The 25,259-nt window shown below is 37.9% G+C and overlaps 1 protein-coding gene across 2 annotated transcripts in view; it reads left to right on the forward strand.

Moving 5' to 3' along the window:
* The window catches only part of TIGAR (TP53 induced glycolysis regulatory phosphatase), a 48,074-nt gene that overhangs the window by 5,727 nt on the left and 17,088 nt on the right, over positions 1-25,259 (forward strand). The window contains exon 2 of one of the 2 annotated variants that reach the window (XM_077169728.1): positions 23,812-23,849. The exons of the other annotated variant lie outside the window; for it this stretch is intronic. Coding sequence (XP_077025843.1) covers positions 23,812-23,849 — 38 coding nt within the window. The remainder of the gene's footprint in view (positions 1-23,811; positions 23,850-25,259) is intronic. 2 annotated transcript variants of the gene reach the window in all.

The raw sequence follows: 25,259 nt of genomic DNA on the forward strand, positions 1-25,259 counted from the left end.
TAAATAAGATGTTGATTTATGTAACTGAATGTAACTTTATAATCTTCAAAGTAGAAGACAATGCATTTGTAAATGATTGTTTAAAAATTTTAAATCCAGACATAAACATATGATTTAATTATTAACATTCCATATTGTACACTGCCAAATTATTTCCATTATCAGTTAGCACTTGGATAATTTCATCATGAAATTGATAATTTCCATTATCAATTACCAATTAGTTGGAATACAGCCCCAAAATTAACAATTCAAAAATACCAAAGCATACACTTCAATTAAATATTAAACTGGGTGGTAATTATACCATGTGTATCAAGTTCTGACTAACCTTTATTATCAGAAATTTGTTTTCAAATTATTTTTACCAGTAATCTGAAAATACTAACTATATAAAATCAAAAGGTTGCTATTTTAATGCTTGCCCAAAAACTAATTTAAAAACTCATTTGACTAAAGTTCATTTGCAGATAAAAATACAGCAAAATTTTCTGAGCAATTCTAATTTTCTGTGGTAGTTGGTTTCAAACATGTACAAAATAAGTAAACTTAAACTGTATGCTACAAGAAGAATCATCTTAGACCAAATAATCTTAGAAATTGCAATTTTTTTTATTAATTAACGGAAAAAAGAAAAAAAAGAAATTAACCCAACATTTAGAAATCATACCATTCTACATATGCAATCAGTAATTCTTAACATCATCACATAGATGCATGATCATCGTTTCTTAGTACATTTGCATCAGTTTAGAAGAACTAGCAACACAACAGAAAAAGATATAGAATGTTAATATAGAGAAAAAAATAAAAGTAATAATAATAGTAAAAACAAAAAAAACAAAAATAAAAAAACAACCAGACAGACAAAAACAAACAAAAAACAAAAAAACAACAACAACATCAAAAAAAACCTATAGCTCAGATGCAGCTTCATTCAGTGTTTTAACATGATTACTTTACAATTAGGTATTATTGTGTTGTCCATTTTAGAGTTTTTGTATCTAGTCCTGCTGCACAGTCTGTATCCCTTCAGCTCCAATTACCCATTATCTTACCCTGTTTCTAACTCCTGCTGGACTCTGTTACCAATGACATATTCCAAGTTTATTCTCGAATGTCGGTTCACATCAGTGGGACCATACAGTATTTGTCTTTTAGTTTTTGGCTAGACTCACTCAGCATAATGTTCTCTAGGTCCATCCATGTTATTACATGCTTCATAAATTTATCCTGTCTTAAAGCTGCATAATATTCCATCGTATGTATATACCACAGTTTGTTTAGCCACTCGTCTGCTGATGGACATTTTGGCTGTTTCCATCTCTTTGCAATTGTAAATAACGCTGCTATAAACATTGGTGTGCAAATGTCCGTTTGTGTCTTTGCCCTTAAGTCCTTTGAGTAGATTCCCAGCAATGGTATTGCTGGGTCATATAGAAATTACAATTTTTAAGACCAAGTCTTAAATATTTCAGAACATACTAAAGTATGATCTAGTCATTCTCCAGTTGATTACAGAAAGTTAAAAGTCATACAAATATTCCTGTTCCCTGAACTAAAGATTCTAATAAAATAAGTCTAAATTTGGACTTAGATACAGTTGAAGAAATTAGCAGTGCAGTTTTCAGTGATGCCTGGTTTCATTAAGTATAAATACATCATAAATATTGTATGTCTGTGATTTGAATGTCAGATTACAACATTTATTAACACCAGATGTCTGTGTCAGGGAAGCAATATTTGGTCTCCTCTAAAAGGTAATAAAAGAAGAACATGTCTTTCCTAGAGAGGAGGTAAGAATATTAAATGGAAATGATAGGAAAAAAAGTCTGGTCCCCCAAATAAAAAGGCCGTTAATTGAGGAGCGCAATAATATTACTTTCATTAACACTTTAAAGTATTATCCCTATTATTAGGAATAATATACCATCTCATTACTTTGTATAACAATTATTATGTATTATGAATACATATATAAAAATATGGCCATTGTATGGTAACTAGGTAATTTTGGAATAAATCCATAGTTTAAGTCACAGCACACTTTAATCGTTTATATCTTAACTGCTCATTTATACCTAAACAAATTTTCATTAAGCATACTAATAATTTCCAAATGATGTAATAAATATTCTGGTTGCAGTATTTTATTATTTTTCTGAATTACATTTGGAAAAAGCCAGATACTTCACCTATTTTATTATCGGTATTACTCTAGGATCACATTATGCAAATACATGTATAGAAACTTAAACGAACGTACATTTCCCATGAGGAGATGTTATTTCGTCTGTATCATTGGTATGTATTTGCAAAACATTCTAACACTGCAAACAAGAAGTTTCAGGATTGGGCACATTTAAAAGTTTCTGCTCTACTACAAGGAAGCTGGTGTTCTTCTATCCAAGGCTTCTTAGTGATGTCAGTCAGCTGATGGTAGGACTTGTCAATGATTTGGTTAATATCCATCATTTCCTGGTGACATGAACTGTGCATCAAGCCCTCATAGGTTCTGAAGGTTGCATTTCCTGGATTTACCAATGTTTTTCGTTTTTCAGCAGTAAAAGAACCAAACATTAGGGGAACGAAAGGGTCACGTTCTCCATGGCACTGGAGGATATATCTTTATTAGCACCACTGATAGGACCCTGTGGACATGAAGCCGGAAGTGGAAGCCAGCAACTGAATGCACAAACCTGCCAGTTTCTGTTGTGTAGTAACAGCAGTATATAAAGAGAAAGCTCCTCCCTGGGGAAATTCTCCCAAAATAATCCTGTTAGAAAGAATTCCATTCTTCACCTGTTGGTCTGATTCTGACTCTTAATGAAGTTCTTTTCTGGATCTGAGTGAATCAAGGTGTTTTTTTTTTTTTAAAAAGCAACTGGTGCTTCTCTGTAAAACAAATCAAGACTGATCAGCTTCCGTAGTAATTAGGGAAATGCAAATTCAAATCACAGTAAGGTAATCCTCTCAAATTCTTACATTAAGTATTGGTGAGGATGTGGAATATTGCAAATGGAAGTAAACTGGTAGAACCACTTTGGCATTACTTAATAAAGCTGAATATTTGCATACCGTATTGTTCAGTAGGTAAAGATATCCCAGGCAGTGTTTAGCCAACATTTAAAGGGCCAGGTAGTAAATAGTTGAGCTTTTGCAGGCCATACAGTCTCTGTGTCAACTGCTCAGTTCTCTTATAATTGGAAAGCAGCCATAAGCAATATGTCAACCAGTGGTTGTGGTTGTGTCCAATAGAACTTTGTTTGAAAGGACAGTTGTTTGCCAATCCCTGCCTAGAGCTGTGGTTCTCAGATTTGAGTGCACATCGGAATCACCTGGCAGGCTGATTAAAACACAGACGACTGGGCTTCCACTCCTGAGTTTCTGATGCAGTGGGTCTGGTGCATTTGACCAAGTTCTCAGGTGGATGCAGTGTCGCTGGTCAGAGAACGGACTTTGATAGCCTTTGCCGTAGAGAACTAGATGTACTCAGCACCATGAAATCCATAGCAGCATAGCTGCAAACTGGAAATGATCTAAATATGTCACCAACAGAAAAGGTGCGTTGTAGTATGTTCTTAGTGAGTAGTAGACAGTAACGAATGAGAGGAGCGCAGTACGTCACTGCGGCAACACCGATGCACCTCCCAAACGCATTGTTAATAAAAGCAAGACACTGGAGATTGTATAGTACGATTCAATTCATTATAAAGTTCAACAATAGGCAAAACTAATCTATACTATGCAAGAATGGGGAAAATACATAAAGAAAGGCAGGGAAATGAGCATCCAAATATCCAGGTGTAGTGGCTAGCCCTGGAGTTGGGAGGACGTTGGGATGGGGAAATGGGGGAGGAGGGGATTCTTAAAGGAGTCCAGCAGTGATTTATTTCTTGGCTTGGGTGATTACATGGTTGTTGGCTTTATAGTTATATATATATATATATTTTGTACCTTATTTCACAATTTTTAAAAAGTTTAAAAAATGCATTAAGCTAAATAGATTTTGTTCATTAAATCTCTGAAGAATCAAGAGCTTGACTGTACCATTTATATTGTAGGGTGGGGCAGTGAAACCTGGCATGAAGTCTTGGTTTATTTTTTTGCCAGCAGTCAGCTGTTTTCCCACCTTCCAACAGTATGATCCCCTAAACTTGACCCATTTTCTCTTAACCACTCCCCGACTAATAATTGACAGATACCTTACTGGGTTTTTTGCTCAAATTCTTTATTTTATGATTTTGGTCTTACAGATCGAGAATCTCAGAAATGGCTCAGTAATACGAAACGACTGCTGTAAAGTTCACAGCTGGCAATTTGAGGGGGACTTTTGATTAGGTCCTCCAATTTACTTTCACTGTTTTCTGGGCCATTTAGTCCAATCTTTTGATGCTTGGAACCTCTTCAGAGTGTCACACCAGGCAGGTAACTTAACTGTTTAAAGTACTCTTTAGAATCAGGAAACTTGCTCCCTCTGAAGACAGATTCTTTAATTTCTATATAGGTTGGTCCAGAAATAACTACTGGGTTCTCACTTAAAGCTAAGCAGTGTTCTGAATGCTTTGCCTATATTAACCCAATTATTACAAAACTCCTATGATTTTGTCCCCATTTTTTTCCCCATGAAAGACCTTTTTTATGTCTGTATAGTTAAACACAGACAGCATCTCAGAATTTAGAAATAAGTTACAACTCTGGAATAGATGTTACTGCTGTAAGGGCTTACAGTTCAGGAGCCTTTACAATAGGCCTTCCCCTGATAAACCTGTGCTCTCGAATTCAGTTTTCAGAGTTTGCATATATAGTTAGTCCATAGTAGGCATTATAATATTTGTCTTTCGTTTTTCTGGTTTATTTCACTCAACATATCCTCAAGGTTCATTCACCTAGGTGCATGCCTCACAACTTCATTCCTTCTTGCAGCCACTTAATAGTCCTTTGTATATATACACCACAGATCGCCCTTCCATTCATCAGTTAATGTACCCTTAGGCCCCTTCCATCCATAGCAGGTCATGAACACTGCTGCCATAAACCAGTGTGTAAATGACCATTTGTGTCTACTCTCAGTTCCTCCAAGTATACATCTGACAACAGGGTTACAGCATCATATGGCATCCCTGCCCCTGGCCTCCTGTGGCGCCACCACACTACCCTCCAGAGGGGCTGCACCACTCGGCTTCCCTACCAGTGGTGAGTAAGCGTTAGGAAAAACGGTGCACAGCTGCACGCGGAGACTGATGATTGCAGGCGGGAAGTTTGAGAAGCTCTCTCTCCGTGGAGGGCGTCTGAAGAGCAGACCAGCCCACCCCTGGTTGGAGAGGGGGGTGCGTACAATATTATACACACTGTGTCATGTGGGCCGAGGAGGGGTTAGTACAGTTTACGGGTTATTTTATGATTGGTGGAGAATTAGGGTAAGGAGAAGTGGCATATTTGGATGAGTAGCAGGGCTTGGTTACCAGTGAGATGTTTAAGGGCCAGTAAGGAACTGTTAGGTTTCTTTGCTCTCCTGGGGAGGAATTGGTGGGTTGTGCTCCCGCACGTAGGCTGTGGTTTTCTTGATCAGTCAGTAAGCCATGGATGGGGGTTGTTACGGGAAGATAAACCACAGCTGGTTAGTTACTCCCAACTTTGTGAGGGGGAGGCTCTAACATTCCTAAAACTTTGATATCACATGTATATCTGTGATGAGGGACCCGAGTACTGGAAGCATGAGGGTGCGCCGTGTGGTTTTGGTGGGTGTGGGAAGTTGGGGAGTTAGCAACTCTTCATTGGCAGGGTTTAAAATTTAAACACCAGTGTCGTCTGGGCCTGCACTTAGGAAGTCAAAGGAACACAGTTGCCAGAGGGTGGATGCTGGGTTAAAGGGTTATTGCAGGAATGTGGTCTGCAACTGCTGTGTGAAGTCACAGTTAGGGCTAGCTGCATCAGGAGAGTGGGGGTGGGTTGAGGGTCGTGGGGAATTCTAACAATAAAGACAGCTTTCTCCGCATTTTCTCCAGCACTTGTATCTCTCTCTTTATTTTTAAGCAGTTTTATTCACATATCAAACATCTAACCTAAGTAAGCCATCAGTTTATAACCAGTTATCCCAGTATTATCACATAGCCATGAGTTCAGCACCACAGTCTATATGAGGACATTTCCATTTCTTCTGCAAAGAAAGAAGAGGGAAAAAAATGAAGACTAAAAAAATAAATACATAAAAAGGGAAATGACACCATCACCGAGAATTCTTTCCCCCTCTACCCATCCTGCTCATGACATTTAGTTTTGGCTTATTGCCTTTGTCACATTCAGTGGAAGCATATTACAACATTACTATTAACTGTAGACCCTAGTTTGCATTGGTTGAATTTCTTCCTGCCTACCATCCCATTTTCAACACCTTGCAATGTTGACATTCGTTTATTCTCCTTTGTGTGTAAGCAACATTCTTAGATTTGTACATTTAATCACCATCATTGTCCACTCTAGGTATTGCTGAGTTATACTGTCTCAGTCTTTATCCTCTGTCTTCCCTTCTGGTGTCATATGTGCCCTCAGCCCTCCTCCCTCAGTCCTACTCACATTCAGCTTTGTTCATTATACTTCATAGTTTGTGCTATCCATTTCTGGATCTTTGCAATCAGTCCTGTTGAACATTCTGTACTCCTTCAGCACCAGATGCCTAATCTCTACACTCTATCTCCTGATAACCTATGTCGTCAACTTTAGCTCTCAAAGTTTGCTGTTAATGTTAGTTTATGTTAGTGAGACCATACAGTATTTGTTCTTTTGTTTCTGGCGAATTTTACTCAACATCCTCAGCGTTCATCCATATTGTTGTATGTGTCATGATTTTATTCTGTTGTACAGCTGTGTGATATTCCATCATATGTTCGTTTAGCCACTCATCCATTGATGGACAAATGGGCTGTTTCCATCTCTTGGCAAGTCATAAATAATACTGCTGTAAACATTGATGAGCAAATATCTGTTTGTGTCCTTGCTTTCAGTTCCTCTGAATATATACTTAGTAATGGAATTGCTAGATCAAATGGTATTTCTGTACTTAGCTTTCTGAGGAACTGCCAAACTGCTTCCAGAGTGGTTCCACCATTCTACATTCCCACCAACAGTGAATAAGTGTGCCTCCCCCTCCACATTCTCTCCAGCATTGTAACTTTCTATTTTTTTCTTTTTAATGATGGCCATTATAGAGGTGTCAGATAATATCTTGTGGTTTTGATTTGCGTTTCCCTAATAGCCAGTGAGGCTGAGCATCTTTTCATGTTTTTGAGCCATTTGTATTTCCTCTTTGGAAAAATATCTGCTCATGTCTTTTAATTGGGTTGTTTGTCTTTTTGTTGAGTTATAGGATCTCTATATATTCTGGATATTAAACCTTTTTCTTATATCTGGTTTCCAAATATTGTCTCCCATTGCATTTGCTATCTTTCTACTTTGTGACAAAGACCTTTGCACAGAAGTGTTCAATTTTGAGGAGATCCCATTTATCTGTTTCTTCTTTCATTGTTTGTACTTTGGGTGTAAGGTCTAGGAAACCACCTCCTATCACAAGATCTATATATCTCTACCTTTTCTTCTAAAAGTTTTATAGTCTTAGTTCTAATGTTTAGGTCTTTGATCCATTTTGAGTTAATTTTTGCATAATGTGGAATAGGGGTCCTCTTTCATTCTTTTAAATATTGTAGTAGTTAGATTCAGTCGTCAACTTGGCCAGGTGAAGGTCCCTGGTTCTGTTGCTATGGACATGAACCAATGGTACCTGAACCTCATCTGTTGCTCATTACATCTGCATTCGGCTAAGAGGCGTGCCTGCTGTAATGAATGATGTTTGATTTAATTGGCTGGTGCTTAAATGAGAGAGTGCAATGTAGCAAGCAGCTCAACATGCCTCATCTCAGCACTCGCAGCTCAGCCCAGGCCTTCGGAGATGCAGAAAGAAATCACCACAGGGAAAGTTGTTGGAACCCAGAGGCCTGGAGAGAAGGCCAGTGGAGATTACCCTGTGCCTTCTCGTGTAAGAAAGAACCTCTGAAGAGCCTTTCTTCTGAAGAACTAATGAAATAAATCCCCTTTTATTAAAAGCCAATCAATCTCTGGTGTGTTGCATTCTGGCAGCTAGGAAACTAGAACAGATATGGATATCTAATTCTTTAAAAATCATTTATTGAAGAGGCTTCTCTGTCCCAGTTGAGTTGGCTTGACTGCCCTATCAAAGATCAGTTGTTCATAAATGAGAGGGTCAATTTCTGAACCCTCAGTTTGATTCCATTGGTCAGAATATCTGACTTTATGCCAGTACCATGCTGTTTTGATCACTGTAGCTTTCTGTAATATGCTTTCAAGTCAGATAGTGTGCGACCTCCCACTTCATTCCTCTTTCTCAAGATACTTATTAGCTGTTTGGGGCACCCTGCCCTGGCAAATTGTTTATTGGGTTTTCTATTTCTGCAAAGTAAGTTGTTGGGATTTTACTTGGTGTGCCAGTTTGAAAGGGTTTATGTATCCTAGAAAAGCCATGTTTTAATCCTAATCAACGTTGTGGGAGCCACAGTTTCTTCTAATCCCTATTCAGTACCATATGCTGGAAACTTTAATTAGCTTATCTCCATGGAGATGTGTCTAAATCAAGGGTGGATATTAAACTTGATTAAGTGGGAGTGTATCTCCACCCATTCAGGTTGGTCTTGATTGGTTTTATTGGAATCCTTTAAAAGAAGCAGCACTTTGGAAAAAGCTAGAGAAAAACATAAGAGAAAGCCATGAGATTCTGAGAGAGCAGAGAATGCTGCAGAACCATGAAGCTGAGTCCACCAAGAAGCAGCTTTTGGAGATGAAGAAGGGAAATGCCTCCCAGGAAGCTGGAGTGGAAGCTAGCAGATGATGCCATGTTGGCCATGTGCCTTTCCAAATGAAAGAGAAACCCTGACCATGTTTGCCATGTGCCTTTCTACTTGAGAGAGAAATCCTGAACTTCAGTGGCCTTGAATCAAGGTATCTTTCCCTGGATGCCTTAGATTGGGCATTTCTATAGACTTCCTTTAATTGGGACATTTCCACAGCCTAAAAACTGTTAACTTGCAACTTAATAAATTCCGCTTTTTAAAAGCCATTCCATTTCTGGTATATTGCATTCCGGTAGCTAACAAACTAAAACACTTGATATTGCATTGAGTCTATAAGCCAGTTTGGGTAGAGTTGACACCTTAAATATAGTTAAGATACTTTCTTCGTGGATATGTCCTTCCATTTATTTAGGTCGTCTTTGATTTCTTGTCATTTTCTGTGTATAGGTCTTTTGTGGTCTTGGTTAACTTTATTCCTAAATGTTGGACTCTTTTGGTTGCTGTTGTAAATGGAAATTTTTTCTTGATTTCCTCCTCCGATTGTGTGTTATTATTGTATGGAAACACTACTGATTTTGGGGTGTTAATCTTGTACCCTGCCACTTAGCTGTACTCATTTATTAGTTTTAGTTTTACTATAAATTTTGTCTGTATTTTCAAGATAGTCTCATGTCATCTGTGAACAGTGAAAGTTTTACTTCTTCCTTTCCAATTTGGATGTCTTTTATTTCTTTTTCTTACCTAAGTGCTCTAGCTGGAACTTCCAGCACAGTGTTGAAAAATAATAGTGACAGTGGGCATCCTGTCTCATTCCTGATCTTAGAGGATCTTCCAGTCTTTTCCTGTTGAGTATGATGTTAGCTGTTTGTTTTTCATATATTCCCTTTAGCATGTTGAGGAAGTCCCCTTCTACTCCTATCCTCAAAAATGTTTTCATCAGGAATGGATATTAAATTTTGTTAAATGCCTTTCCTGCATCAATCAAGGTGATTATGTACTTTTTCTTTATTGATTTATTGATGGTGGTATATTACATTAATTGATTTTCTTCTGTTGAGCCAGCCTGGCATACCTGGAATAAATCCCACTTGGTTGTGGTGTATGTAATTCTTTTAATATGCTGCTGGATTCAATTCGTGAGTATTTTGTTGAGGATTTTTGCATCTGTATGCGTTAAAGAGATTGGTCTGTAATTTTATTTTCTTGTAATATTTTTGTCTGGCTTTGATATTAGAATGATGTTGGCTTCATAGTATGAATTAGGTTGCTTTCCCTCCTCTTCAGTTTTTTTTGAAGAGTTTGCACAGAAATAGTACTAATTCTTTCCTGAATGCTTGGTTGAATTCGCATGTGAAGTCTTCTGGTTCTGAACTTTTCTTTTTGGGAGCTTCTTGATGACTGATTCAGTCTCTTTACTTTTTTTTTTTTTTTTTTTTTTTTTTTTTTTTTTTTTTTAAAGGAAAGACAGAGAGAAGGAAGGAAGGATAGAAGGAAGGAAGGAAGGAAGAAAGGGAAACATTTCCAAACATTTTCTTGCTTTATTGTATTTTGTTTTTCCGTTTTTGTTACATGGGCTGGGGCCGGGAATCGAACCGAGGTCCTCCGGCATAGCAGGCAAGCACTTTGCCCGCTGAGCCACCGCGGCCCACCCAGTCTCTTTACTTTTGATTGGCTTGTTGAGGTTGCCTATATTTCTTCCCCAGTTAGTGTTGGTTGTTCCTGCTTTTCTGGGCAGTTGTCCATTTCGTTTATGTTGTCTAGTTTATTAGCATATAGTTGCTTACAATATCGTCTCATTATCTCCTTTATTTTTGTGGGGTCAGTAGTTATGTTCCCTCTCCCATTTTATGTCTCCCTCTCCCATTTTATTTCTCCCTGTCCTGATTTTATGTATTTGCATTCATGTGCACTCGCTCACGCGCTCTCTCTCTCTCTCCCCCCCCTTTCTTTTTTTGTCAGCTTAGCTAAGGGTCCGTCATTTTTTTTTTTAAATTTTTCTCAAAGAACTAACTTCTGGTTTTGTTGAGTCTCTCCTATGTTTTCATGTTCTTAATTTCATTTATTTTTCTGCTCTTATTTTCGTTTCTTTCCTTCTGTTTGCTTTGGGGTTAGTTTGCTGTTCTCCCTGTAGTTCCTTCAGGTAAACAGTTAGTTCCTTGAATTTTGCTCTTGTTTTTTATTATAGGCATTTAGGGCAATAAATTTCCCTCTCAGTACCATCTTTGCTGCATCCTGTAAGTTTGATATATTGTGTTTGCATTTTCATCTGCCTCGATATATTTACTGGTTTCTCTTGTAATTTCTTCCTTGACCCACTCATTGTTTGTTTAGCTACCATATACTTGAATTTTCTGGCTTTCCACCTGTTACTAATTTCCAACTTCATTCCATTATGATCTGAGAAAGTTTGTGTATTTCAGTTTTCTTAAATTTATTGAGACTTACTTTGTGACCGAACATGTGGTCTATCCTGGAGAATGATCCATGAGCACATGAGAAAAATGTGTATACTGCTGTTGTGGGCTGTAATGTTCAGTAAATGTCTGTTAAGTCTAGTTTATTTATCATACTATTGAAAATCACTTGTTTCCTTACTCATCCTCTGTTTGGATGACCCTATCCGTTGATGAGAGCAGTGTATTGAAGTCCCTTCTTCTTGCAGTGTTGTCAGTGTATGCCTCATGGATTTTGGGTCACTCAGCTCGGTGCATAAATATTTATTATGTCTTCTTGATGAATTGTCCCTTTTATTTATTCATAGTGTCCTTCTTTGTCTCTTTTAATTGTCTTGCATTTGAAGTCTAATTTGTCAGGAATTAGCTCTTCTCTGGTTGTTGTTTGCATGAAATATCTTTTTCCAGCCTTTCACATTCAACATATTTTTGTTGGGTCTGAAATGAGACTCTTTTAGACAATATATAAATGGCTCTTGGTTTTTTTAGACTATTCTGCCAGTCTGTGTCTTTTTTATTGCAGTTTAATCCATTACATTTAATGTTATTAATGCAAAGCCAGTACTTTCTTTTACCATTTTAGCTTTTGGATTTTATATGCCATATATTTTTTTCCTGTTTTTACCCTTATTGATAGTTTTCATTTCTATACTCTTCTCCAGATCTCTCTCTCCTGTCTTAATTATCTGCCTGTAGTGCTCCCTTTAGTGTTTCTTGCAAAGCAGGTCTCTGTTTCACAGACTCTTTCAGTGTCTGTCTGTAAATATTTTAAATTCTCCCTCATTTTGAAGGATGGTTTTATTGGGTATAGAATTCTTGGCTGCAGTTTTTCTCTTTTGTTATCTTAAATATATCTTAGAACTGCCTTCTTGCCTCCATGGTTTCTGCTGAAAAATCCACACATAGTCTTATCAAACTTCCCTTGTATGTGATGGATTGCTTTTCTCTTCCTGCTTTCAGAATTCCCTCTTCATCTTTAATATTTGACAATCTGATTAGTAAGTGTCTTGGAGAAATCTGTTTGGGTCTGTTCTGTTTGGGGTATACTGTGCTTCTTGGATCTGTAATTTTATGTCTTTCATAAGAGATGGGAAATTTTCAGAGATTATTTTCTCCATTATTCATTCTTCCCTTTTTCTCTTCTCTTTTCCTTCTGGGACACCCATAACACATATATTTCTGCGCTTCATTTTGTCATTCAGTTCCCTGAAACCCTGCTCATATTTTTCCGTTCTTTTCCCTATCTGTTCTTTTGTGTGTAGGATTTCAGATTTTAGTTCGCTAATCCTTTCTTCTGCCTCTTCAAATCTACTATTTTAGTCTCCAATGCATATTTAATTTCTTCTGTTGTTTCATTCCCATAAGTTCTTTCCTTTCCATAAGTTCTGCCATTTGTTTTGCGAACTTTTGAGTTCTTCTTTGTTTGCCCAGTGTCTTCTTTATATCCTTCATCTTTTTTGACTTCTCTCCCTCAACTCATTAATTTGATTTTGGATGTGATTTTCATGTCTATTTGAACATCCTTAACTAGTTGCTTCAATTCCTGGATCTTGTTTGAAGTATTAGTTTGTTCCTTTGACAGGGCTGCATCTTCATTTTTCCTAGTGTGATTTCTAATTTTTTGCCTTATTTCCTTGATTAGTTATTCTGGAGGTTGTTTTCACTCTTTTACCTAGGGTTTTCTTATTGGTGGCTCTGTACTCTATTTGTTCTTTGGCATTCAGCTCAACTTATTCTAGACTTCTAGCATAGCTTCTGTTTAGCTGATAAGAATTTTTCAGCTATTGTTCTTTTGATTCTTGACCTGCTTAAATGGAACCTTTGTTTTGTTTTGTTGTCTGTGTTTTGAGGAGGGTCTTCTCAGATATGATCAACCCCAGTCAGTTTTTCTAGACATACGGGCCCAGATCTCACAAGGAGGGTATTATCAATATCAAATCTCCCTGGGGATGAGACCCAGCAGGTTGTCAGAGTTTCCTATGAAGCCTCTAGACCCTGTGCTTTTCCTATACTGCCCAGCAGCTGGCACTTTTCAGCCCGTGGCTGCTGACCAATGTAAAATGGTGTAATGCCTTTAATTGTCAGCAGCCCTGTCCCTGCCAGGGTTGAGACAGGGGCTGAGGTAGAAGGCAGGCTTAGGCTGTTTCTGTTTTTGAGTCTCCGGGGTCTGAATTCTCTGAATGAGCACCTTCAATTTGAGCTGGGCCCTGTCCCCCTGTACTGGTTTGAAAGGATGTATGTCCCCTAGAAAAGCCATGTTTTAATCTAAATCCCATTTCATAAAGGCAGAATAATCCCTATTAAATACCATGTATTTGAAACTGTAATTAGATCATCTCCTGGAGATGTGATTTAATCAAGAGTGGTTGTTAAGCTGGATTAGCTGATGACATGTCTCCACCCATTTGGATGGGTCTTGATAAGTTTCTGGAGTCCTATAAAAAAGGAACATTTTAGAGAATGAAGGAAATTCAGAGAGAGCATAGAATGCTGCAGCACCATGAAGCAGAGAGTCCACGAGCCAACAGCCTTTGGAGAGAAAAAGGAAAACCCCTCCTGGGGAGCTTCATGAAACAGGAAGCCAGGAGAGAAAGCTAGCTGATGACACCTTGCTTGCCAGGTACCCTTCCAGCTGAGAGAGAGAAACCCTAACTGTGTTCACCATGTGCCTTCTCACTTGAGAGAGAGACCCTGAACTTCATTGGCCTTCTTGAACCAAGGTATCTTTCCCTGGATGGATACCTTTGATTGGACATTTCTATTGACTTGTTCTAATTGGGACATTTTCTTGGCCTTAGCACTGTAAACTAGCAAGTTATTAAGTTCCTCTTTTTTTTTTTTAATTTTTTTATTAATTAAAAAAAATTAACAGACAAAACATTAAGATATCATTCCATTCTACATATACAATCAGTAATTCTTAATATCATCAAATAGTTGCATATTCATCATTTCTAGAACATTTGCATCGATTTAGAAAAAAATAAAAAAGACAACAGAAAAAGAAATAAAATGATAACAGAAAAAAAAAAAGATTATACATGCCATACCCCTTACCCCTCGCTTTCAATTACCACTAGCACTTTAAACTAAATTTATTTTTAACATTTGTTCCCCCTATTATTTATTTATTTATTTTTTTAATTAATTAAAAAAAAATTAACACAACATTTAGAAATCATTCCATTCTATATATGTAATCAGTAATTCTTAATATCATCACATAGATGTATGATCATCATTTCTTAGTACATTTGCATCGATTTAGGAAAGGAACTAGCAAAACAACAGAAAAAGATATAGAATGATAATATAGAGAAAAAAATAAAAATAATAAAAAATAAAAAATATATATATATATATAAAAACACAAACAAACAAACAAACAAAAAACTATAGCTCAGATGCAGCTTCATTCAGTGTTTTAACAAAATTACATTACAATTAGGTAGTATTGTGCTATCCATTTTTGAGCTTTTGTATCTAGTCCTGTTGCACAGTCTGTATCCCGTCAGCTCCAATTACCCATTATCTTACCCTGTTTCTAACTCCTGCTGGTCTCTGTTACCAATGACATATTCCAAGTTTATTCTCGAATGTCGGTTCACATCAGTGGGACCATACAGTATTTGTCCTTTAGTTTTTGGCTAGACTCACTCAGCATAATGTTCCCTAGGTCCATCCATGTTATTACATGCTTCATAAGTTTATTCTGTCTTAAAGCTGCATAATATTCCATCGTATGTATATACCACAGTTTGTTTAGCCACTCGTCTGTTGATGGAATTTTGGCTGTTTCCATCTCTTTGCAATTGTAAATAACGCTGCTATAAACATTGGTGTGCAAATGTCCGTTTGTGTCTTTGCCCTTAAGTCCTTTGAGTAGATACCTAGCAATGGTATTGCTGGGTCGTATGGCAATTCTATATTCAGTTTTTTGAGGAACCGCCAAACTGCCTTCCACAGTGGTTGCACCATTTGACATTCCCACCAACAGTGGATAAGTGTACCTCTTTCACCGCATCCTCTCCAGCACTTGTCATTTTCTGTTTTGTTGATAATGGCCATTCTGGTGGGTGTGAGATGATATCTCATTGTGGTTTTGATTTGCATTTCTCTAATGGCCAGGGACATTGAGCATCTCTTCATGTGCCTTTTGGCCATTTATATTTCCTCTTCTGAGAGGTGTCTGTTCAAGTCTTTTTCCCATTTTGTAATTGGGTTGGCTGTCTTTTTGTTGTTGAGTTGAACAATCTCTTTATAGATTATGAATACTAGACCTTTATCTGATATGTCGTTTCCAAATATTGTCTCCCATTGTGTAGGCTGTCTTTCTACTTTCTTGATGAAGTTCTTTGATGCACAAAAGTGTTTAATTTTGAGGAGCTCCCATTTATTTATTTCTTTCTTCAGTGCTCTTGCTTTAGGTTTAAGGTTCATAAAACTGCCTCCAATTGTAAGTTTCATAAGATATCTCCCTACATTTTCCTCTAACTGTTTTATGGTCTTAGACCTAATGTTTAGATCTTTGATCCGTTTTGAGTTAACTTTTGTATAGGGTGTGAGATACGGGTCCTCTTTCATTCTTTTGCATATGGATATCCAGTTCTCTAGGCACCATTTATTGAAGAGACTGTTCTGTCCCAGGGAGTTGGCTTGACTGCCTTATCAAAGATCAAATGTCCATAGATGAGAGGGTCTATATCTGAGCACTCTATTTGATTCCGTTGGTCGATATATCTATCTTTATGCCAATACCATGCTGTTTTGACCACTGTGGCTTCATAATATGCCTTAAAGTCCGGCAGCGTGAGACCTCCAGCTTCGTTTTTTTCCTCAAGATACTTTTAGCAATTCAGGGCACCCTGCCCTTCCAGATAAATTTCCTTATTGGTTTTTCTATTTCTGAAAAATAAGTTGTTGGGATTTTGATTGGTATTGCATTGAATCTGTAAATCAATTTAGGTAGGATTGACATCTTAACTATATTTAGTCTTCCAATCCATGAACACGGTATGCCCTTCCATCTATTTAGGTCTTCTGTGATTTCTTTTAACAGTTTTTTGTAGTTTTCTTTGTATAGGTTTTTTGTCTCTTTAGTTAAATTTATTCCTAGGTATTTTATTCTTTTAGTTGCAATTGTAAATGGAATTCGTTTCTTGATTTCCCCCTCAGCTTGTTCATTGCTGGTGTATAGAAATGCTACAGATTTTTGAATGTTGATCTTGTAACCTGCTACTTTGCTGTACTCATTTATTAGCTCTAGTAGTTTTGTTGTGGATTTTTCCGGGTTTTCGACGTATAGTATCTTATCGTCTGCAAATAGTGATAGTTTTACTTCTTCCTTTCCAAATTTGATGCCTTGTATTTCTTTTTCTTTTCTAATTGCTCTGGCTAGAACCTCCAACACGATGTTGAATAATAGTGGTGATAATGGACATCCTTGTCTTGTTCCTGATCTTAGGGGGAAAGTTTTCAATTTTTCCCCATTGAGGATGATATTAGCTGTGGGTTTTTCGTATATTCCCTCTATCATTTTAAGGAAGTTCCCTTGTATTCCTATCTTTTGAAGTGTTTTCAACAGGAAAGGATGTTGAATCTTGTCAAATGCCTTCTCTGCATCAATGGAGATGATCATGTGATTTTTCTGCTTTGATTTGTTGATATGGTGTATTACATTAATTGATTTTCTTATGTTGAACCATCCTTGCATACCTGGGATGAATCCTACTTGGTGATGATGTATAATTCTTTTAATGTGTTGTTGGATTTGATTTGCTAGAATTTTGTTGAGGATTTTTGCATCTATATTCATTAGAGAGATTGGTCTGTAGTTTTCTTTTCTTGTAATATCTTTGCCTGGTTTTGGTATGAGGGTGATGTTGGCTTCATAGAATAAATTAGGTAGCTTTCCCTCCACTTTGATTTTTTTTGAAGAGTTTGAGGAGAGTTGGTACTAATTCTTTCTGGAATGTTTGGTAGAATTCACATGTTGAAGCCGTCTGGTCCTGGACTTTTCTTTTTAGGAAGCTTTTGAATGACTGATTCAATTTCTTTACTTGTGATTGGTTTGTTGAGGTCATCTATTTCTTCTTGAGTCAAAGTTGGTTGTTCATGCCTTTCCAGGAACCCGCCCATTTCATCTAAATTGTTGTATTTATTAGCGTAAAGTTGTTCATAGTATCCTGTTATTACCTCCTTTATTTCTGTGAGGTCAGTGGTTATGTCTCCTCTTCCATTTCTGGTCTTATTTATTTGCATCCTCTCTCTTCTTCTTTTTGTCAGTCTTGCTAAGGGCCCATCAATCTTATTGATTTTCTCATAGAACCAACTTCTGGTCTTATTGATTTTCTCTATTGTTTTCATGTTTTCAATTTCATTTATTTGTGCTCTAATCTTTGTTATTTCTTTCCTTTTGCTTGCTTTCGAGTTAGTTTGTTGTTCTTTCTCCAATTCTTCCAAGTGGACAGTTAATTCCTGCATTTTTGCCTTTTTTTCTTTTCTGATATAGGCATTTAGGGCAATAAATTTCCCTCTTAGCACTGCCTTTGCTGCGTCCCATAGGTTTTGATATGTTATGTTTTCGTTTTCATTCGCCTCGAGATATTTACTCATTTCTCTTGCAATTTCTTCCTTGACCCACTCGTTGTTTAAGAGTGTGTTGTTGAGCCTCCACGTATTTGTGAATTTTCTGGCACTCCGCCTATTATTGATTTCCAACTTCATTCCTTTATGATCCGAGAAAGTGTTGTGTATGATTTCAATGTTTTTAAATTTGTTAAGACTTGCTTTGTGACCCAGCATATGGTCTATCTTTGAGAATGATCCATGAGCACTTGAGAAAAAGGTGTATCCTGCTGTTGTGGGATGTAATGTCCTATAAATGTCTGTTAAGTCTAGCTCATTTATTGTAATATTCAAATTCTCTATTTCTTTATTGATCCTCTGTCTAGATGTTCTGTCCATTGATGAGAGTGGTGTATTGAAGTCTCCAGCTATTATGGTATATGTGTCTATTTCCCTTTTCAGTGTTTGCAGTGTATTCTTCACGTATTTTGGGGCATTCTGGTTCGGTGCGTAAATATTTATGATTGTTATGTCTTCTTGTTTAATTGTTCCTTTTATTAGTATATAGTGTCCTTCTTTGTCTCTTTTAACTGTTTTACATTTGAAGTCTAATTTGTTGGATATTAGTATAGCTGCTCCTGCTCTTTTCTGGTTGTTATTTGCATGAAATATCTTTTCCCAACCTTTCACTTTCAACCTATGTTTATCTTTGGGTCTAAGATATGTTTCCTGTAGACAGCATATAGAAGGATCCTGTTTTTTAATCCATTCTGCCAGTCTATGTCTTTTGATTGGGGAATTCAGTCCATTAACATTTAGTGTTATTACTCTTTGGATAATATTTTCCTCTACCATTTTGCCTTTTGTATTATATATATCATATCTGATTTTCCTTCTTTCTACACTCTTCTCCATACCTCTCTCTTCTGTCTTTTTGGTTCTGACTCTAGTGCTCCCTTTAGTATTTCTTGCAGAGCTGGTCTCTTGGTCACAAATTCTCTCAGTGACTTTTTGTCTGAAAATGTTTTGATTTATCCCTCATTTTTGAAGGACGATTTTGCTGGATATAGAAGTCTTGGTTGGCAGTTTTTCTCTTTTAGTATTTTAAATATATCATCCCACTGTCTTCTAGCTTCCATGGTTTCTGCTGAGAAATCTACACATAGTCTTATTGGGTTTCCCTTGTATGTGATGGATTGTTTTTCTCTTGCTGCTTTCAAGATCCTCTCTTTCTCTTTGACCTCTGACATTCTAACTAGTAAGTGTCTTGGAGAATGCCTATTTGGGTCTATTCTTTTTGGGGTGCGCTGCACTTCTTGGATCTGTGATTTTAGGTCTTTATAAGAGTTGGGAAATTTTCAGTGATAATTTCTTCCATTAGTTTTTCTCCTCCTTCTCCCTTCCCTTCTCTTCTCCTTCTGGGACACCCACAACACGTATATTTGTGCGCTTCATATTATCATTCAGTTCCCTGATCCCCTGCTCAAATTTTTCCATTCTTTTCCCTATAGTTTCTGTTTCTTTTTGGAATTCAGATGTTCCATCCTCCAGTTCACTAATTCTATCTTCTGTCTCTTTAAATCTACCATTGTAGGTATCCATTGTTTTTTCCATCTTTTCTACTTTGTCCTTCAATCCCATAAGTTCTGTGATTTGTTTTTTCAGACTTTCTATTTCTTCTTTTTGTTCAGCCCGTGTCTTCTTCATGTCTTCCCTCAATTTATTGATTTGGTTTTTGAAGAGGTTTTCCATTTCTGTTCGTATATTCAGAATTAGTTGTCTCAGCTCCTGTATCTCATTTGAACTATTGGTTTGTTCCTTTGACTGGGCCATATCTTCAATTTTCTTAGCGTGATCCATTATTTTCTTCTGGCATCTGGGCATTTAATCAGATTTCTCTGTTTGTGGGACCCAGCAGGTTGAAAGATTTTCCTGTGAAATCTCTGGGCTCTGTTTTTCTTATCCTGCCCAGTATGTGGCGCTCGTGGCGCTCGTCTGTCTGCGGGTCCCACCAGTAAAAGATGCTGTGGCTCCTTTAACTTTGGAAAACGCTCGCTGTCGGGGAGGGTCACCAGCCGAAGTGGCTTGGGGGAGTTCGGATTCAAATCTCCCAGCCGGCCTGGGAGTCCACGCGTGGGGGGAGGGGGGGACACCGGCCTCCGCAGCTTGGGGGAGTGCCGGTCCAAATCTCCCAGCCGGCCCGGGAAGCCAAGCGTGGTGTGGGGTGCCGGCCGCCGCGGCTTGGGGGAGTGCTGATCCAACGTTCCCAGCCAGACTGGGAAGCCACGTGTGTGGAAGGGACCCCGGTCGCCGGCCTCCACGGCTTGGGGGACCTCCTATCCAATTCTCCCAGCCGGCCCGGGGGGCCGCGCGTTGTGGGGGGGTGCGCCGGCCGCCGTGGCTTGAGGGGACCGCCTGTCCAATTCTCCCAGCCGACCTGGAAAGGAGGGAGGGAGCCCGGGCCCGGGGAAGCGCACGCCCCTCGGGTATCTCACCGCAGCAGATTCTCCCTGTTGGTTCAGCCTTTCCAGAATGGGGTATGCTGTCTTTTTGGTCTCTGTCGTGGCTCTGGGAGCTGTTCTCTACCGTTTCTATTTCTTTAGTAGCTGTTCTGGAGGAGGAACTAAGACCTGCGCGTCTTACTAAGCCGCCATCTTCTCCGGAAGCTCCCTCAAGTTCCTCTTTTTAAAAGCCATTCTGTTTCTGGTATATTGCATTCCAGCAGCTAGGAAACTAGAACAGCCCCTCTCCTTTTTCTTGGGGAAGGTCCACTCTTTAGGGGTTCTCTCCTTCACTTGACTTGTTACTTTGTCTCTCTTCCCTTGCCTGGGTCAGTGCAGAAAATTGAAAATGCCTGAGCAGTTCTCTAGTGGGTCTATAAGTAACATTAGCATATGAAAAGTGAACATGATTGAAAGGGATTGTATAGACCTGTGTCCCACTGACTAACACTAGAAATATAAATAAGTTCTTGCAAGAACTACTTTAAAGGTATGAGTTATGTACAAAGAGTGTTTAAATCCAGGGTACAGGGGAAATGCTGCTATTGCATGCTATCTATGTTTAGCAGGAAAACATCAGCAGTACCACAGCAACAGCAGAGGTAAATAATGGGGGGAGGTACAAGAGATAAGGGGAGGTTTAGATTTCCTGTTTGATGAGGGTGTGTTTATTGGTTATCTTTCTCTTGGGAACAGTGAAATTATCAAAAATTGAGAGTGGTGATGGACTTTGGACTTTGAGCATTATGTGTGATGACTAATGAATGCAGGTGGCTGAAGGATGCACTGACTGAGAAATAGATTGGTGAATGATGGTGTATACATATGATCGAATATTGTGCTGCTACAAAAAGGAACAAAGTCATGAGACATGCAATGATGTGAATGAACTTGTGGGACATTTGGTAAGGCAAAGTAAGCCAGAAATGAAAGAACAATTATTGTATGGTCTCCTTTAGAAAATGCTTCGAAGGAAACAGCAGCCTAGATTGTAAGATCTATTTAGTTTGGAGTGGTAATTATTATTTCTGGATTTTGAGAGGCTATTTTGTATATTTGTATCTGTATCTATGATATATATATATGTATATTGACTGATACTGTGCCAAACATTAGGGACATGTAAATCAACAGGCCAAGCCCTTGATTTTGAGCCTTGCTCTTGTGAATCTTATATAGGTAGTGAAGAAGCTCAGTAACTTCTATAGGTATGCCTAGAAGTTACTTCTGGAGGAACCTCTTTTGTTGCTCAGTCATGGCTTCACTCTCTAAGCTCAAATCTGTAAGTGAAATCATTGCCCTTTCTGCTGCATGGGACATGACGTCTGGTGGTGAAAATCTCCCTGGCAACATGGGAGATGACTCCCAGAGATGAGTCTGGCCCTGGCACCAAGGATCAACATTTCCATCCTGACCAAAAGGGAGAAAAGAAGTGTAACTAATAAAGTACACATGGCTGAGAGAGTTCATATTAGAGTTGAAAGGCTACCTTGGAGGTCACTCTTATGTAAACTTCAGTAAAACATTGCTACCTATCATAACTTGCCAAACTCCAACCAAAACCATTCCAGCCAATCCTAAAGAATACCTAGGGAAATCTATAAGATTCTACAAAGGTTCCATGCACTAGGATAACTTTCCAGAAGCCTACAACCTCCAGGTGGGTCCCTGGACCAGATAAGTCCTTAAATGCAGAGGGGTCAACCTCTGCTGAACATCAACTGGTTGCATCCCCCTATACCATATTAGTGACAGCCCCTTCCAACATGAAAAAGTTAGAATGGGCATAGCCCAAATGTCCCTAAAAAATGGGATAGAAAGATCAAGGGTGATGGTGGGGTTATATAAAGAAGGTAAGGTTTAACAAAGAAATATGATTGCTGAATCATTAAAGTGATACTCCTTTTAGTCTCCAGTATCTTAGAGGAGTTAGAAATTAAAACCTAAAATTGTAGAATTGTAAACCATACCAAACTCTGAAATCTTTTCTAAAACTAATTGTTGTGCTGTGCTTTGAAATTTATTGCTTTTTTTTTTAATATATGGTATTCTTCACAAAAAAGAAAAGTCAATTGGTATGATAAAAATAATTTATTCCTTCTAACCTCCTATATTCTGGAGCAGCTAGAAGGAAAAATGTGAGATGATGGTTAGGTAGCCCATGACAAACTCTGGGATCTGTCCTGTAACTACTTGTTGAAGAGTGCTTTGAAAATTATTGCTTTTTCTTTTCTTTGCTCTGTGTATATGTTATATTTTACAATAAAAAGAGTTAAAACAGTTAAACCATGAGAGGAAGAAGGCTGGGGGGCATTAAAAAAAAAAAAAAGAAAGAAAGACAGAAAAATACCTGAGGCTTTCTCTAATGTGCTGTGTCAAGGGCTGGAGATGGTACCTGGCTCTGTGTGCCCCTTTTCTTGGGACGTAGCCCTTTTCGTGTATTCTGAGATTGGCTGACTCCAAACCCTCCTTTTTATTTATTTATTTTCCCTTCTCATCAGCCCCACCTCCTCTCTGTGGGGCAAGACCTCAAGATACGTTTCCTGCTTACTCTGAGCTTGTCTGTGTTTGAATCTTATATTCAGCAGTTCACATTTGTTGATTAAAACCCCATTTGGAGCCTAGTTGAGCCACTTTCCCTTGCTCCCAGCAGAGACTGCATCTTTTCCCACAGGAAGGTATCTCCAGCTGATCCTGCGTGCCAGTCAGGGACGGGCGCCAGCCTCTGGAGTTTAGAGGCTTGGCTTACAGTTCTGTGTTATGGTCTCGGCCCTTCCATCCATTCCAGACTGGTGTACAATGTGTGTGTTCATGGTTGTCCCTCAAATAATTGTTCCAGACAGTTCCTGGCTACTTGTTGCTCTAGATGATTACCTAAATTCCACACCTCCCTACACCACGATCTTGACTCCAGTTACTTCTTGACAGTGTTTCCAGACCTTGCACCCTTTTGGTTGCTTCAAGATTGTGTGGGTTTGGTTTGCTTTGTTTTGTTTTGGCTCTAAAACAAAAAAGCATAGTGCTGAAACCTCAGTTCTCCTGAGAGTGGTCTGCAGGATGTTTTTCAATATTATAAAACCTAACAACTTAAGAAGATCTAGGGACTAGGAGAAGGCAAGGAGTTCTGAAGATCTGTGTACTTCTTTTTCAGTTCATTCAGATTCCATTTCATTTATTATTTGTTCAGCAACAAATAGACTGAGTTTCATATTTTGGTCCTGCTACCCATGAAGTAGTTTATTTTTAAAAGATCATTTAACAACTAAATATGCATATATACACACACAACACATATACATACAGACTTGTACGTTTACTACAAGTTTATAGTAGTTTATTTTATCTTGGTAAGAATTTTCTGATTTCTTTATTCTCATTGCAAAATAACATAATTTGATAATGAAGTTTTTTGTTTTCCTTCTATTTTAGTGGAGAAACAAGATTTAACAAGGAGAAAATAATTCAAGGTTGGTATAATCTGACTGTTATTAGCTTTAGTGTTGATGTGATATGTGATTAATCAGATTTGGTAGGTCGGGGTGTATTGGCAGCATTTTATTGTGAATTGAGATTATGGAATTAAATCATCATAATATGATCAGAACAGTAGTTGTAATCAAGAGGAATGAATGTCTTTTAAGTGCACTGAAGTGTGTACACAGGTGATGTAGCTATGATATGACAGCTGGCAATGATGGATTCGTTTACATTGTTTATACTTCTATGACCAGGCCCTTAAAGGAAGGCTAGTTTTTTGAAAACCAAGTAGTGTCTTCCTACCTATCTCCAAATACATGTCAAAAAGAAGGGTGATTGTGCTTCAGCTTTGTTTTTGCTCAGTAGTATAGACAAATGAGAGAGTTTCCAAGTGAACCGTTGAACTGTATAAGCATTTTTATTTCAGATAAAATAAATTTTTATTATTTGTCACTCTAACTACCCATCCATACCACGCTATTCTGTGTATCAGATAGCCCAATAGAAATGTACCTGTTTTGATGTAAAAAAGAAAAAAAAAAGATTGGCTGTCAGTACAGTTGTTATTGTATTGTTAGAATGAGATATAGGGAGTAAGATAGTGTAAGTTTGACTGGATTCAAACATTAACTTTAGAGCTAGGGTTAGAGATCTTGGGTTGATGTTTTAATTTAAAGAACAGTTCTCCAAATTTGTTCATGCATGGCTTCAAAGTGGCCCACCTAGCTAATTAAAGAGTTATATTGGATCTAGGTGTCTCAGAATATATGTAACTGCCTGGGTTGAAAAGTGCTTTCATATTTGGAAGCATCAAGTTTACTGGTTGGTGTTAATGGTATTTTTCTGCTAAGATAGTAACTTAAGAAGTAACAATAGAAGAGATTTAGTAAGAGAGTTCCTTTTCTCCCATGTGGTTGTTATTTTATTCTGAAAAGATATTTCCTCTCTTGTCCTCTTACCTGGTACTTAGATCTTTTGAGCTCCCAGCTATCCAGCTAGTCTGTTTTTTCCCGAATATTTTTTGTGAATTTTCAGCTAGACAGTACTTTCGTGCTATGATTATAAAAGCATGTAGTTTTGTTTTTTTGGGTAGGGACTCCTGGGGCTGTCAGAAACTGTTTTTCATGCTCCGTGTTCCTGAATCCCTCTTCTGGAAGCTAGTCTTGTAATGAGGTGAATCTTTATTTTTAAATGATGTGTCCCTCACCCAAAATATCCTTTGGATAATCCTTGTCCTATAGTGCTGCTCATTCATCTTATTTCATTAGAAACTCACAATGGAATGTGAGTAAAAGTTTCCATTCTAGATTAGGGAAAAAGCCTAAAACAGTTGAATTCTTATCATCTCACTCCCATTAGGGGAACCTTGTTTTGAAAAATATTTGACTACCTGAGCTTTT

Source organism: Tamandua tetradactyla, chromosome 7, assembly GCF_023851605.1.
Source record: "Tamandua tetradactyla isolate mTamTet1 chromosome 7, mTamTet1.pri, whole genome shotgun sequence".
Taxonomy (NCBI): Eukaryota; Metazoa; Chordata; class Mammalia; order Pilosa; family Myrmecophagidae; genus Tamandua; species Tamandua tetradactyla.